Here is a 14,654-nt window from a genome sequence, read left to right as displayed (position 1 = left end):
AGCACAGAAAAATGACTCCCAACTGAAAATGCAATGAGTCACGAAGTGGAGACCACACTGTAATTAGTTTGCTTTACAAGGTCTAGAGCTTAGACTTTCCCATTGTGTTTCTCCCGCAACCGAAAGTGCCATTTGTTTTGTGTTTGGGGGGATTTTGGTGTTGTTTTTTTCATTTGTGAGTCTTTGAATGTTGTTTTGACTAATCACCGCCAAAGATTTCGCCTATCTATCATCTACACTAGTTGTATAAGTAGAACTACATATATTTTAATTTATTGACATTTCTTAGAATCTACTAAGCGGCCTTTCGACACCGTTGGGCATGAAGCTCGTATCCATCTCTGCACTTTCTGTCAGTATCAATCAATATTCGATTTATAATGATGGGTAGAACTGTGCTGTTTCCATTGGGTTCCTCCTCTGACGTTGGTAGAACGGTGGGTTCTGTGTTGCCTGTGTCTGTTGTGGTTGCAGGTCTCTCAGTTGTGGTTGTGGCAGTTTTTGTAATGTTGGCTTTGGGAAACGGAAAGTGAATGGAAGGGCCATCCTCGTCCTTGGGAAACACAATGCGATCGTCGCCACCGGGTCGGGATCTCGCTTCGATGGCTAGGACCACCAGAGCCAGGAAAAAGATGCAAAGCATCAATGGGTTAACAGCATACGGCATGACTTCTATCTGGCAGATGCGCGTTTGGTTGCTACGACGAAGCTTTTGAGACTGAGCGTTGGTGGCTATCCGGTGATCTTTCCATTCTCACACCGATTCCCATTCCCACTCCCACTCCGACTCCCACCGAAAAACCAGACAGATAAACTGTGGGAACCCGCAGAGCTGGAGCCGGAGCCCAAAGTGAATTAATAAGGCGAGAGGTAATTTTTTACTCTCCCAAAAAAACGCAAAACGTAAACAAAGCAGCAGAGCAGTTGAAAAGCTTTTCAGATATACCTGTACTAGTCTACACTGGGAGAAAAATGGCGCATGTCGCAGAGGTTGTTATTTCATAGTTGATAAGAATTTAATATAATCATAGGTTTGATTTGAAATATTGACAAGGTTAGCTTCTGATTATGTATATTTTTTTTGCATCACCTATTTGTCTGTTTCTATTTCAGTTTTATTTGCGTTTCTGATTGCTGGTCACTATTTGTTTACAAAATATCACTTTATTATGTTTTAGGCGATTTTGCGACAATGTCCCTCGCTGCGTATGGTTCCTTCCGGACACACTCTTTGGGTTTCCAGCGTGATTCTCGGCCCGATCACCACATTTGGCTTGTAGTCGGTTATATTGACGGCATCCATTTCAGCCCACAGAGGCTTCTCTGTCGAATCCTGTTCCTTGGCAAAGGTTATCATTTTGGATTCGCTAGAAGGAATCTGGCTCTTCTCATTGGCAGCATTCTTGATGGATTCGGTTGCATTTCTGGTTTCCTCATTAGCATTTCCTGGTCGCTCCGACCGGTTTTCGCTTTCCGTAGTTCGCGCCAAGCCCTTCCGCATTTTCGTTGGCATAACCAGGCTCATATTCATCTGCCTTATCACCTCCTGCAGCTCCAGATCGATTTCCCGCTGCCGTGACTCTAACATGATAGGCACTGCTCCATTGGGCTCGGAGTTCGAGGGGAAGACGGCTGGCCGATCGCTTGGAAGACGAGCCGCCAGGTTTAGGTCCAAGACCAAAAACAGCCAAACAAACAAAAACACAAGCTCTGGCCGTGTAATTGCCATCGCAGTATGATTGTTTTTAATGCCAATGAATGAGTATTTTGCAATCGAAGCCCAGGTAAACACGTTCACGCTCGCCAATATCGGACTCGAGACTGAAGCCCGGGTCTCTGTCTTCGTTTGTGTCTCTGACTCTGACTGGGTTTCAGTTTCAATTTCAGATTCATTTAGAAAATCATTCAGAGAGACAGTAGCCGGAAAAAGAGACTTGTTGGCCTGTTGTTAGTTGTAGACTCTGTCGAGAATGTTTGTTTTTTCGATAAGACGAACAGGAAAATAAATAGAAACCCCTTATGCAATTAGCTATAAAACAAGTGAGTCGCTAAATGCGATTTTTTGCATTTGAAATACAAAATGGTTGTGAGGTTATTATAAGCTAATAAAAGGTAGTATTGAGTCACCGGGATAGGTCAGTTAGAATCGGAAAATAGTTGATTCTTTAAAGTCTTTAAAAGGTATAAATACCTTTAAAGATTGACGTAAAAACCATACATATTTCATAACCTAAGTGGTTTCCTTTTCATTTCCCGGGGTCTGTAACCTTCCTAATAAATGTCAGCAATTTGGGGCAATAATTTTGACAATTCTATTATCAGCCAAGGCAGGCCACATAAGGCAGGAAGGGCCCAGCATCACCCACCCAGTGACACCACCCACCGTCATCATCATCAAAGTGCCAGGACGATGATGCTCTGGGGTGGTGGGCATAATTTTCGCGAAGACCTTAAAAGAAAAGAAACTGAAAATTGAAACATAAAAATGTCATTTGGCGGTGGGTGCGTGTGTGTATGTGGGTTAAATACTGGAAACCTTTTTTTTCGGCTGTGTACTACATAAAAGTACATTAAAATAATGCCTGTTTAGGTCACAGACAGCTGAGGCAGGGCCACAAGGCTCGTAGAGTCATTTATTTATGACAACCACCTTCCATCCTCCCGAAGACAATGCAAAATTTATGCTAAACACGAGGGTGAGAGTTGAGGGGTGAATTCTTTAATTGCTGGGATGGGGGTCCTTGAGGTTAGATCCTGACAAAAGGACAAGACTTCCGTGCGGCTGTTAATCAGTGCAACTTTCGGAAAGTAATCAGCAAATATTTGCACAGTTTTGTTGCGATTTTCTCAAGCATTCTCTTCATTTTCATAAAAGCTGGGTTTTTCTTCGTTTGTCTTGAATGTCTGAGGCATTGTTTGCTTATTATTGTTTGTATATATATTTTATATATTTCCCCCTGAAATGCAAAAATTGAAATCTATCAAGGCAGATCTGATATGCTGTCGGCCAGCCTTGGAAAGCAAAAATGTGAAGAGCCCTTGTACCAGCCACCTGCCTTATAAGGCTCTGGCCACTTTCACAATTGTCTTGGCCATCGAATTGTAATGGTTGATCGAAATCGGTTAGTTGGCTTCAGTTATTGTTGGCTACTCGGCGGATACGAACCACCTCTATCATGGCATCGTGGAGTACAGTGTTTTTCTGTCTATTTTTTTACATCCTGGTCCTGGGAGCTCTGGCCACGGACAGCGAAATTGTGGAGGCCATGGATATTAAGGTGGATAGCGCAGCTGACCTTAATGAATCGAGCCCTGCGGAGCCCTGGTACGAAATTGGAGCGATGCAGGTGAAACCCTACAACATCCTGGAGGCCAATTGTCCTCAGGGCTATGTCCTGGCCAACAAACACTGTCACAGAAGAGTCTAGTGTAGCAAGTTGTGAATAAATTTCTTTAAAAAAAAAGTTCTTTAAAGTTATTTTTTTAATGGGTCAGTTGGAAGGGAAGTTTCACTTAAGCAAGCCGCATTTAAATCTCCTCCCTCGTAACCTTATCCTTCCACGTTCATTAGGCCTGGCTAACTGGCAAGGGCCCTCGATTGCCACCGTCTTACTCTACCTTCTTCTTGGCCATGCCAACTATCAACCAATATGTTGTGGTTGGCTAAATGTCCAACCTGTCCAATTGCTACCTCCCCCAGCTTAGGTCACCTCTGGGACGAGGTGACTCCTCGGCCGACCGCATACATAATTTGCGACATCAACCGCAAATGCGGCCGGACAGGATACCCACTCCATGGCCGGCTCGAGCTCCGGCTACAACTACGGCTCTGACTGATATGCAACCCGGAGGCTGTCATTAGTTAGAGGTCCATTAACAAAAATGCAACCGAAGGCAGCTGGCCGTGTTGGCTGTGTCGGTCGGAACGCTATTTACAGGTAGCAGCTGCATTGACAGGACCCCAAAAACAGGACATGTTAGAGGACCCGGAAATTTGCGTATTAATTCATGAGATGGCTATGAAATATGACTACACTCGAGGGTTCTCCGCTGAATGAGTTAATTAAGCGTCTCACAGAGAGAAACATAATTTGGGCTCATTTATCAGCTAAATCCATGGTATGGTGTATGCAAATTTGTTTAGAAGGACCTGTTTTGGAAAAGCCAATGTTTTGGCTAAAAATGGAGGCCCTACATGGCGGCTACATTACAAAATTCACCAAAAATATATCTGGATAATTGCGGAATATTTTGGCGAAACTATGTTGTTGGGATTTTCGTTTTCTCAGTGTATTCTCTTTATTGGCCAAATAGGCTTGGGGGCTTACCGCTGTTCGCCCAGCGGATTGTCCAGCCACGGGTAGACGGCAGGACACTTGTCGCAGACCGTCATGTAGCGGTCCTCGCCGGTGGATAGCTTCTGGACATGACACTGCACTGCCCGGCACTCGGTCTCCGGCAGTTCCGGGCATTCCTGGAAGGGAGCTCCCAAAACGGGACGTTTAACATACTCCAACATGCGGGAAATTCCGGTGAAATAGACATCTGGGTAGGTGTTTAAATGGTGGATGAATCTGCGGATTGAAGGTCACCTTAGTTGGAATTCGTTTAATTTTTTGAAAACTAACTTTTTGAAAGCTCCGAAGTAACTGCGTCCTCGCGAAAACCAGGCTGCGTGCAAGTACATTCCGAATGGGGCACGGCTGCCTTCGTAGTGGCGGTTGAAGTTCTCCAACATCCAGTCGAAGAGGTCGTCCACCTTGTCCTCCGGCGGATAAACACACGCATCGATCATGGAGCAGCTGTAGCCCTCGGTGTCCGTCCAGGTGACCATGGGATTGACCCAGAGCCCGGGAATAGAGGCCTCCGGGCAGGGTCCGATTTGACAGTCCTGCTTCGATTGGTAGTCCAGGGTGTAGGGCCACATGGCAGGATCCTTAAACTGCTGCGTGGGCCAGGAACTGTCGTAGCTCAAGCCCAAACGACGGGCAGCCTCGAAGGTATTATTTCCAGAAATCTGCAGGAAGGGAAGTCGCATGCCATGAACATCCTTGGGATCCACTTTGGCAAAGGCCTTCAGCATCTTCAGCTGGGCCCCGAATTCGCGTTCAATGGTGGCCACATCCGCAGACCGCCAGTAGTCGGTACCATCGCCGTGGGTCACCGAATGCAGGGCGATTTCATGGCCCGCCCGGTAGAGAGCGTTGACACGGACGTAGTCGGTGTATTCGTGGGAAAGGAAGAAGGTTCCGGCCGCCGAACACCCATCGGGATTGATCAGTCCATCGAAAAGCAGTTCATACTGGGCGTAGTTGACGGCATTGACGGCATCATCGAAGGTGATGGTCACAAACTGGGGGATCTCGCTCTCCTTGCCCTGAAACTTGGACCTGGGCAGCACGGCATCCGAACAGCGGCACTCGGGAAGCTTACAGTTCTCCGGCCTACAGGGCTCTGCCAGGGGAAGAACCTTCTGCTTCTGTTTGTTTTTCTGTTTCTTGGACTTGGACTTGGCCTCAACCACGAAGGCCAGGGCCAAGAGCAGGCCCAGTATTACCAGGGTCGAGTACTTCATGCTGGCAAGGCAGTAATGATACTCCTCCTCCACTTCTGCTAAGAATGGCCTCTTATAACCTTCGGTGAAAGGTAGTATCTTATCAATGGGATAGAGGATAGGGGGCAGGGCGAAGTAGAGCTACAAATATGATTTACTTGTTCAACATAAGAGGGTGTGTCTGAATTTAGGGTGGGGCTTCCCCCAAAGCAACCCATCCGGGGCAACCACTAGAAACCAAGTTCGGGCAACCGAAAAACAGACAGGAACAAAACTTTCAATTATGAACAATCTTGCCAGCGATCGGAGAAGTGGCAAAGTTTGCCTCATTAGCATAACCAAGGAACTTAACAGCTGAGATTTGCTGCCGAAGTGGAAAACTTTTCACACTTGCTGCCGGAGGAGAGATCGCAATCGATGGCTCAGACATGGCAGAGCTTCAGCTTCTGAAATTATGACAGTAGTCGCCGAGTCTCCCATGCCTCGCCTCCTTTCAAAATGCACTTCAAATCGTAAACAAGTGCTTCAGGAAACTTTTCGGGAAGGAAACAAAGCCTGGAACCCGAAACCCCAAGCCCGAAACCCCCCAAAACTCAAACCCCAGCCAATCAAAGTGGCAAAATCCAGCAAAAACAGCAACTGGAAAAAGTCAATACAAGATTGAGGGAAAATCTGAAAATCAGAAAAGTAGTATAGTATGGAGTACTCAGGGGAGATGTCCGGAGTCCGTAGTCCGTAGTCCGTATTCCGCAGTCCGGACCCGGACTTCCTTCCTGTTCTCCGGCACTTTTCGGGGTGCACACGCCCCGAATGCGATTTGGTCACGTTCCGGGGCGTTTCCATCTGGGTGCTAGGTGCCTCAAACTTTTCCTCGAAACGAACAGCCAGCTGGCCAACCAACTGGCACCGACAGCCGAGAGCTTTCCCTCGGAAAAGTGGCCGGAAAATGTGGGTGGGTCACCGCCCATTCGGCTCAGGCTCCGGCTGTTGTAGGGGCAATGTTGCAACATGTTTGAGTGAGTTCGATGCGGGTTACGGGCACGAGTACGGGTGCGATAACGGGTTTTACGTCACTCTACGGATTCTAATGAAGATTGAAGCTGCTCTTTGGTTTATTGAATCCTGATTGATGCCGAACGAGTGGAGTGTTCATGCATCTTCTCTCATTAGTGGCGACGACACTATACGAAGGCGGCGAGGCGTAAAATCAAAGGGACACCCACCCACCATCCAGTAATCCATCTATCCTTTCATTCAACACATGCGGCTTAATCAGACCTCGTCACGTGACTGAAACTGCTTTAAAATGCAAATTTCTCGGAGGCTAATAAAAATGTTACTCATATGCGTGGAAGATTTCCCAAGTGCCGGAGGGGGCCAGAGCACGCACGTCTGCCTCGGGAAACTATTCCGAGGGTTGTGGTTTCGCCTTCTTTTCCAGCGAACGAAGATGGAAGGGTGGGTGTGGAGTCCTCCTTGTGTTTGCCAATTTTCGCGATAATCACACAACTAATTTGCATAGCACTGAGACCAGCAAATCTGGGCTAATCAAATCAGCCAAAACGAGAAAACTCAATTTGCGGTAAGGGTATTATGATACTCTTTATAGGGGGATGTGGGTTTTCTCATTCGCGTTAAAGCTGAAGCCAACAAATAGTATAAACAAGTCTAGTGATTGTGCCTTCAATGGCAGGGTATTCATACCTCATCATATTTGAAATCCTTACCAAATCCCAACCCCCACTCTGATGAGATCCCAGGCCTTATGATAGGCTGATGTCCCATCCATCCATCTGTTATTGCTTTGATGGGGAGGACTATGCAAATCTTCTTTCAGCCATTGCCTGGCATTACATTTCAGATTATTTCGGAAGTCTAGCAACAGTCTTGGCAAAGTAGGAATTTCCTAAACAAAAATAAAAGGAATAATCAAAATTCGAAATTAGCGAAGGATGACGCACAGGACGCGAGGAGCAGCTGGAGCGGGAGGAGCAGCCCTAGAAGCAGGTGGAGGAGTAATAGCTGGAGGAACATCAACCGAAGCCGGAGAAAGGATAATCATTATCAGGAAGGAGAGCTTGTCGAACTGGGATAGTGAGAGGGCATCCCGCTTTTTTGGGGATTTGCAGGACAACGAGGTCCGAACAATGCACTATCTGGGTCTGGCCTACATGGTCCTTGCCCGACGACCTAGGCTACAGTTGAAAGTACCTCTGGCCACCTTGAACTTCGACGACGGAGCTGCGGCAGCTGGGTCGGGGGAACGTGGCGGTTACGCCCTCCAGCTGATTTTCACCTGCCCGGCCAGCTATCCGCTTCAGGTGCCACATGTGGAAATTGTGGAGAAGCGCAACATAAGCGACGCCTTGGAGCAGGCACTCCACGAGGAGATTGCCCAGACATTAGAGCAGCACCTGGGTCTCCAGATGATTGTTCCGGTGGTGACACGTCTACAAATGATGATGAACACGGAGATGCGAAGGCCATCTTCGCAGGATTAGATTTGTTTTCTAGGTGAATCAATATCATTTATCTCTGTCCTCCTTGCGATGTTAAGTGCAACTTCAATATTCCCATATAAGGTGTTAAAATAAATGGGATCCTTCCAACCCAAAAGGGTTTAGTTTTATTTTTTGAAGTCTATAAACAAAAGGATAAATTCAAACTTTAAAAGGGTAACTGCTATCGAGTCTGCAACTCACGCAGAAATACGTGACTTTTTGGCCTTGGCTGGCGGACACTTGGTGCTCCTGATGGTGGTCCCTGTGTCCTGGTCCTGGTCGCCTGAAGTGGGCGAACAATGTTAACACGTGCAGGACGACACATTAATTGGCGACTTCTACTTAACTTATCTCCGGCTAGCCAGGACTCTATTTTTTGGCTTTGCATGTTCACATTTCCTTCCTGTTGCAGCAAAATAAAAAAAAATAAGCCAAAAATAGCAAGTGGCACATAAGGAATAAGGAGCTAGTCAGACTCCTTGGGGCGCTTCCTGTTGATCCTTGAGCATATAAGAACGTCCTGCCAAGCCGGATGTCTCTGGGTAATTTAGATAGCTGCAGTTCTTGTTGCCGCCGCTCAAAGTTGCATAATGTCACTTTCAAAGTGTCGCAGGGCAAAGGACACCCACACCCCCACTACCACTCACTCACTCACATGTGCCCAGGACAGAGACACACAGGACATGCAGACATCTTAAAGCAACGATAAGCTGGCGACGATTTTTATGAAATACCTAAGACTGCAGTCTTTTCCTCACAATCTTGTTTGCTTACAGCTTTTATTTTTATTATTCGGCCGACGTCGTTGCCTTCTTATATTTTTGTATCCTTTTTTTTTCTTTTTGGTGCTTTAAGTCAACATCCTTTTTTAATGTGACTGTGTATGCCCAAAGGATTTGTGCGTAATGAAAAACTGTCACACCCCACATCGACAAAGGCTGAAGGACGAAGAACGAACGTCTAAGCCATGTCCCAGGTATTTGTGCAGAAATTGAAAAGCGCTAGGACCCGGAACAGGAGCATTAAAATGGCAAATTTGTTAGCAGGACTCTGGCGAGGACATTTATGGCCAACAGACGGCGACGGCGACGACAAGGATATAAAAACAGCGACGCCTTCGTGATAAGCGCATAAATCAGCCAAAAAGGATAAATGTATCCCTGAAAGCCTCACTCCCGGAGGAAAATTTTTAAAGAAAAAGTTCATATTTTAGTTGATTTGTTTTGCAAATAAAAGAAGCAACTATTTATCTAATTTGCGAAGACACAAATCCTGCAGAATCCTTCACAACTATATGGGGCATAAACGAAACGCCATCAGAATTTCTGATATGGCCCACAAAAATAAAGTCAAAAGGATACGCCTTCTCCCTCATTGCTTATGCTTGAACACGAAGCAAATTCAAATTACAAATTATGTTTTCGTCATTGACCCGGATGGCTTTACGAGATTCTGGATTCCGCCCCTCTTCCACGCCACCACGATGGTCAATGTCCGCGCGGTGTCAACTATTTAGTTTCCGGTTTTAACTTGCCCCATAAACCGGGCATTATGTGTCCGCTTTTATGGCTTCTAGCGGCGTTCCGGCTTCATTGTTTCTTAATAATCCGGCGAGCGTCTTCGGAGTGCACACGTCCACGCATTAAGGATGTTTATGGGCCAGACACTGTTTCCACAGGGGAGTCTTGCCTCCGCCTCCGCCTCCGCCTCCGCCCACGCCTCACTCTAGTTGCATGCCACACATACTTCCGCTGGCGTTGCGTTGCAGTCATAAATGCGCTTAATTGGCAATTTTTGTGTAAGCGTGTTGAAATTTTTATACCCCGCCCGGCTTGACTCTACCAAAAGTTGCAGTCATATATAGGAAATATGTTCCTGAAGTGCCAGCGCTCTCGCTTCCCCAGTTTATGGAGTGGGTGTGGTGGTGTCCAGGTCTTTTATGGGTCATGCATGAATTTGCTGGGATTTATATGCCGGCTACATGACCTGGATTCTTATGGGCCACAACCAGAAACATTCCGCAGGCTAATCAAAAGATATTTTAGCACCCGCAATAAATGAATTCGCGGCCACAAATGATCATTATTACTTTTATGCTAGAAGGCATTTATGAATTTTATACGAATATTAAACAAATCAAGTCTATTAGCTAATAAATTAAACACACATTAAACTAATACGCTTCTCCAACTAATATCTTACTTTATTGTTTGATACTTATACAAATTTTTTAATTCAAAATAAATTTTGAGATAGTGACGTTAGAGCACATCTACAAGGTAAATAGAAGATTAGAACTTTAGTTCCTTAAAAGAAGTGAGGACCTCCATACCCAACTCTTCGGCATCCTGAAACAATTGCAGCTCCTTCTTCATTTGCCTCGCCATTTGCTCCACCAAGGCCCTGGCCTTTGTGACCATCCGGACTATCTGCTGCCTGCCACGTCCCGAACCCTTAAGTCTTCCGAACTCCGTCAGCATCAGCAGCTCAAGAAAGTCCGGAAAGTTCCTTTTCTTAACAATACGAACCGTGGGCGAGGCCCGAGGGTACTGTTCCGGGCAAGTGAAGAGCAGTGTACAGGCAACCCGGGGATCAGGGCTTCCCACCTGATCAAAGTTTAGGGACTTTACGATGACCTCCACCTTGAAACGCGGCTCAGATTGGACAATCCGTACAGGATAACCCAAAATTTGGAGTGTGCGTAGCTCAGAGCTTCGCATCTTGGCTTCAGACTTGTGAGTGGCTTCCATTGTGATTTCTAATATTTATTTACAAAATTTACAAGTTTAACACAAAAATGGTTGCCAATTAATACTGCATTATAAAATATGTTTGAGATTACAAAAATTTTGACAAGAGAAACAACAGAAACCAAAATTCGAATAAGAACAAAATATATTTACAAAAATATAACAGAGTATTAGGCCCAAGATTTCTTGAAAACAAAACTAGAAAGTTGTAACATGTCCTGCAAAAAAAGTCGACTCCTTGTCGATGATGTAAAAAGCAAATGGATGATTTCCCAGAAAGTATTTAACTTCATTGAAGGTATGAGTCAAGCTGCCATTACCTGAAAATAAGAAATTAAATTAAATAATAAGAAATATACAAGAAAAACTCACCAACTGCTGTTGGCGGAGGGCCAATGCCTTGTTCTTGAAACTCAAAAGAAACCATATGTCTCACTCCGGATATCTGAAAAAGGGCATTTCTTTGCAACAAAGTGGAAAAGGACTTGCTAGCCACAAAAATCTTTTTAATGCCGATTTTCTCCAGAGCCGGCCTTAACTCCAAGTCGCAGCGGACATGAAACTTGGGAATGGCCACAAACACCTCCGACATGGTCAGCCGGGTCGTCAGGTCATGAACATCGAGCTTGGATAGCTTCTGTTCCAGGTCACTCAGTCCATCCGGCTGGTTCGGCTTGACCAGGAGCATAGTCAAGTCCCCCTGCGAAAATGGCAGAAGGAGGGCGGTGGCCTGTAGTTTTTCCAGGACGCCAAATGCAAACTTACTGTCCTCGTGCATCATGGGAACCTTGATTGTCTTTTGACTGCTGACTCGGAATTCGCGGTCGTAGGTGGCAGCCGGATTAAAGGTGCGCTCCCAACTCAGATTAAAGTACATGGCGTTGACCAGGAGGCCCATGTTGTCCGGCTTCCAGTAGGACTCGTTGATCACCTCGCCCATTCTTTCGCCCATTTCGCTTTTGAAGAACTCATTGACTTCCTTGAGCTTCTCGGCATTAAAGACGATATTTTGGGCCCTTCCCTCCGTATGCCTCATAAACATTCGATACTCAGTGGACAGTTTAAGACTCTGTTTCACAAAAAAGCGAGTAGTGCTCTTGGCCACCACGTTATCCTGCCAGAGCATGTTGAGGATCTTTTCAGAGTCGGGCTTATAGTCTGAGAGCTTGAGGCCCTGGTAGTGCAGTGACTTCTCCATTTCCGAAGACTCGGTCTTCTCCACTCCAATGTAGATGAAGAGCATGCTGGTTCGTATCATTTCGGTGGAAAAGATAATGTTCTGATCTGGGAAAGTGCTAACAATCGCAGCATAAAAGGCATCATGTGTGATAAGTTCCACATGAGACCAGGTTTTTGCGATTCCGTAGACGATCAGTAATAGTAACTTCATTGTTTGGGGAGATAATCGGAACTGGTCTATCGTATTAAAAAAATTCCTTAAATCGGAACCATATAATTGTTAATAATTCCGTAGAAATTGCAATTACTAGAGATGGTAAAATACTACACAAGCAAATACCAAAATATTACCATTAATCTTTTTGATTCCAACAGGTCTTTCTTCAACGAATTTTGAACATTGATTGTTGACTCTGGACGGGAGTATAAATCATTTCCACAACCCCTGGGATGCCGCATCCTGTTTCTCAGTTCATTGAAAATCCATAGGCTGGTGCTGCAAATTGAAGCTGTCCGGGATGTCCTGAGGCCAAGGCACGCACCAAGTTAAGTCCGTAGACCCATACCCGACGCAGATTCTATTAAAATTGCCTGTCATTGCCGTTGCCTCGGCATCGTTATTGTCCGTTCGTTCTCCTTGAATCCAGGGCTCCTTAGAAGCCGGGACTGTGCCCTTTCCTTTATTTTACGTTTTCCATTTTTTTTTTTTTTTTTGGGATGGCAGACATGCTTAGTCCCTTGGACGACAACGACGATGGCGACGTTGTCTTCTGGCAGGACCATTATTCTTCAACAACGTGCATTATATTATCCTTTGGCTAAAGGCATTTGTATGCTGGTCCCGGGCGCGAATTGCATTTGGGATCGGGTGGCTTTTTGGGTGGTTCCGGGTGGTATTCGGGTGGTTTTCGGGCTGCTCAGCTCTTTGGCCTTTCAGCTGTCGTCAGTGCAATTTGTATTGCCGCCCGTCGGTGGCGTTTGTAACTTGTTTTTTATTGGTTTTTCCGTTTTAAATTTCAATTTGGCGCCCTGTAAGCAAGATGTATGTACACGGCCTGAACGGCTAGACCTCCACGAGCCCCCCATCGAGCCCTATCCCCTGGATAAGTCCGATGCATTTGCTTTTCTTGGGATCTGCAGAGCATATGTTGACATCGCCAGGTGCGCCAACGAGGAGCGATTTATTTGCGTCAGTGCTGCCGGGTTGACAGTGTCAAGGTGTTGCAAGTTGTTCTTGTTGCTGCAGTGTCTTGACTGCTAACTGAACTGTCATTCAGATGGGGTGGAGTCAAAATATAACCATACCATTTCACACTTCAATTACAGCGAGAGAAAATATCTAAGAAACTTACCTTCCTTATGGGATTTCCATGGTGGCACTCTCTCTACTATTTTTTTGATGTTTTTCTGGCAGTGCCAGGTTATTATGCCATTAGGGTTCTGGGGGGGTAAGCACATTTTACACCGCATTTAACCCAAAACATGCCACTTAACAGAGAGCATTTATCAATTGGGTGGCAAAAGGGGAAGTGTGAGTTTTTCCCTAACCTTACGTGATTCGCCGCCCTCGCATTATCAGCCATCGCCCATCAGGCAGCATCATCCTTAAACGTGTTAACCTCACGCCCCGTTTTTTCTCTCTAGCCCTGCCCTTATGCCTCTTGCCCCATGCCACCACATGACGCTGCACTCTGTGCGATTATCGAGCGTTTCCGTTTCCGTTTGCTCGGCTCGTTGTGTGGCTTTAGGCCATGCCCCGAAAATTACATGCCTTTGTTTTTTATCTAATGCCAGGCGGCATTATGCCTAACCCAGGGTCTTAAGGTCCTTTCGGTTTCTCCTTCTCATTCTTTTCAACATTGCTGTTTTCCCTTGCCGTTGAGGAACGTGTCCTGGAGAGTTTCCTTGAATTCAGATGCGCAATTCGATCTTTTATCAGTTGTCATCGTCGGCAAATTCACACATTCGCATGGGCATTTGTCGCTCTGCTTGATTTGTGCCATCATACCCAGGACAGTGGGACAAAAGCATACAAATTGTAGATAAAATTAAATAAGAAAATATAGAAGCTATGGAATATAGCTCCAGTAACAAACAGGGTAAAGCTCTGTTCAGGTGAAGCCGGTTCTCTGGCTAACCTATTTTTTATTATGAGTTAGACTTCATTTTTACATAAATATTAAGATAAAATTTTCCTAGAATTTTCGACTAGCTTATCCTAATCTTTATTTTTCTACCCACTGTAACCCACTCACAGGATTACTCCAACTCCTTTTTATTTCCAGAGAAGCACATTGTTTCACGTGCCATTTCGCAGCTGAAATTTGAACTTTTTCGAGCACCCGGAGCAAAAGAACTAAACGTATTTGCAAATCCAGAGACTGACAGAAGGACAGAAGGACCCGCTGGGCGGACTGGATGGATGAAGATGTGTTCTAGATGCGTGCCTAAGTGTTGTGTTGCATTTACATGCGATGGCAATACAATTTGTGTTCCAGCAATGGGGAGTTACGTATGTATGTCCTTTTGGATGGATCTGATGGGGTGGGGATAGAACAACTGGCGTTGAGGCGTGAATTGGATACGCACAAATCCAATGAAGCATCAGGAGAATCCGCAGGATGAGCCTTTATATCTATGTGGCTGTGTTCGTGTGTGTGGGGCATATTA

At 45.6% G+C, this 14,654-nt stretch overlaps 6 protein-coding genes across 6 annotated transcripts; 1 reads left to right on the top strand and 5 right to left on the bottom strand.

Annotated features, from left to right (window-relative positions):
• Positions 1-257: 257 nt before the first annotated feature.
• On the bottom strand, positions 258-902 carry Gbp1 (Growth-blocking peptide 1). Its single transcript, XM_017252505.3, has one exon. It carries the CDS (start codon positions 665-667, stop codon positions 296-298), a length of 372 nt encoding a protein of 123 aa, XP_017107994.2. The 5' UTR covers positions 668-902; the 3' UTR covers positions 258-295.
• A 126-nt stretch (positions 903-1,028) lies between these two features.
• LOC108132909 (uncharacterized) lies at positions 1,029-1,833 on the bottom strand. The gene has a single exon (XM_017252493.3). It carries the CDS (start codon positions 1,727-1,729, stop codon positions 1,175-1,177), a length of 555 nt encoding a protein of 184 aa, XP_017107982.2. The 5' UTR covers positions 1,730-1,833; the 3' UTR covers positions 1,029-1,174.
• Positions 1,834-4,303: 2,470 nt separating this feature from the next.
• On the bottom strand, positions 4,304-5,587 carry Cda9 (Chitin deacetylase-like 9). Its single transcript, XM_017252487.2, has 2 exons — positions 4,629-5,587; positions 4,304-4,574 (listed from the first exon to the last, which is right to left on the bottom strand). Exons 1-2 carry the CDS (start codon positions 5,573-5,575, stop codon positions 4,325-4,327), a joined length of 1,197 nt encoding a protein of 398 aa, XP_017107976.1. The 5' UTR covers positions 5,576-5,587; the 3' UTR covers positions 4,304-4,324.
• A 1,817-nt stretch (positions 5,588-7,404) lies between these two features.
• LOC108132916 (uncharacterized) lies at positions 7,405-8,170 on the top strand. Its single transcript, XM_017252502.3, has one exon. The coding sequence runs from the start codon at positions 7,507-7,509 to the stop codon at positions 8,053-8,055; it is 549 nt and encodes a 182-aa protein (XP_017107991.2). The 5' UTR covers positions 7,405-7,506; the 3' UTR covers positions 8,056-8,170.
• Positions 8,171-10,232: 2,062 nt separating this feature from the next.
• Spn53F (Serpin 53F) lies at positions 10,233-12,200 on the bottom strand. The gene is made up of 3 exons (XM_017252400.3): positions 11,178-12,200; positions 10,388-11,125; positions 10,233-10,327 (listed from the first exon to the last, which is right to left on the bottom strand). Exons 1-2 carry the CDS (start codon positions 12,193-12,195, stop codon positions 11,004-11,006), a joined length of 1,140 nt encoding a protein of 379 aa, XP_017107889.2. The 5' UTR covers positions 12,196-12,200; the 3' UTR covers positions 10,233-10,327; positions 10,388-11,003.
• Positions 10,347-10,805, bottom strand: LOC108132890 (uncharacterized). The gene has a single exon (XM_017252461.2). The coding sequence runs from the start codon at positions 10,803-10,805 to the stop codon at positions 10,347-10,349; it is 459 nt and encodes a 152-aa protein (XP_017107950.2).
• Positions 12,201-14,654: the final 2,454 nt, after the last annotated feature.

Source organism: Drosophila bipectinata, chromosome 2R (assembly GCF_030179905.1).
Source record: "Drosophila bipectinata strain 14024-0381.07 chromosome 2R, DbipHiC1v2, whole genome shotgun sequence".
NCBI lineage: Eukaryota > Metazoa > Arthropoda > Insecta > Diptera > Drosophilidae > Drosophila > Drosophila bipectinata.
The sequence above is the reverse complement of the archived record's forward strand: the minus strand, read 5'-3'. Positions and strand labels throughout refer to the sequence as shown.

What these genes read in the sequence shown, in the direction of transcription:
- Gbp1 (XM_017252505.3), bottom strand. Translation starts at nt 667, where the DNA reads ATGCCGTATGCTGTTAACCCATTGATGCTTTGCATCTTTTTCCTGGCT.
- LOC108132909 (XM_017252493.3), bottom strand. Translation starts at nt 1,729, where the DNA reads ATGGCAATTACACGGCCAGAGCTTGTGTTTTTGTTTGTTTGGCTGTTT.
- Cda9 (XM_017252487.2), bottom strand. Translation starts at nt 5,575, where the DNA reads ATGAAGTACTCGACCCTGGTAATACTGGGCCTGCTCTTGGCCCTGGCC. An exon ending in TACTTCGGAGCTTTCAAAAA is followed by an intron (nt 4,575 to 4,628) that starts GTTAGTTTTCAA and finishes TTCAATCCGCAG; the next exon opens with ATTCATCCACCATTTAAACA.
- LOC108132916 (XM_017252502.3), top strand. Translation starts at nt 7,507, where the DNA reads ATGACGCACAGGACGCGAGGAGCAGCTGGAGCGGGAGGAGCAGCCCTA.
- LOC108132890 (XM_017252461.2), bottom strand. Translation starts at nt 10,805, where the DNA reads ATGGAAGCCACTCACAAGTCTGAAGCCAAGATGCGAAGCTCTGAGCTA.
- Spn53F (XM_017252400.3), bottom strand. Translation starts at nt 12,195, where the DNA reads ATGAAGTTACTATTACTGATCGTCTACGGAATCGCAAAAACCTGGTCT. An exon ending in CCCTCCGCCAACAGCAGTTG is followed by an intron (nt 11,126 to 11,177) that starts GTGAGTTTTTCT and finishes TCTTATTTTCAG; the next exon opens with GTAATGGCAGCTTGACTCAT.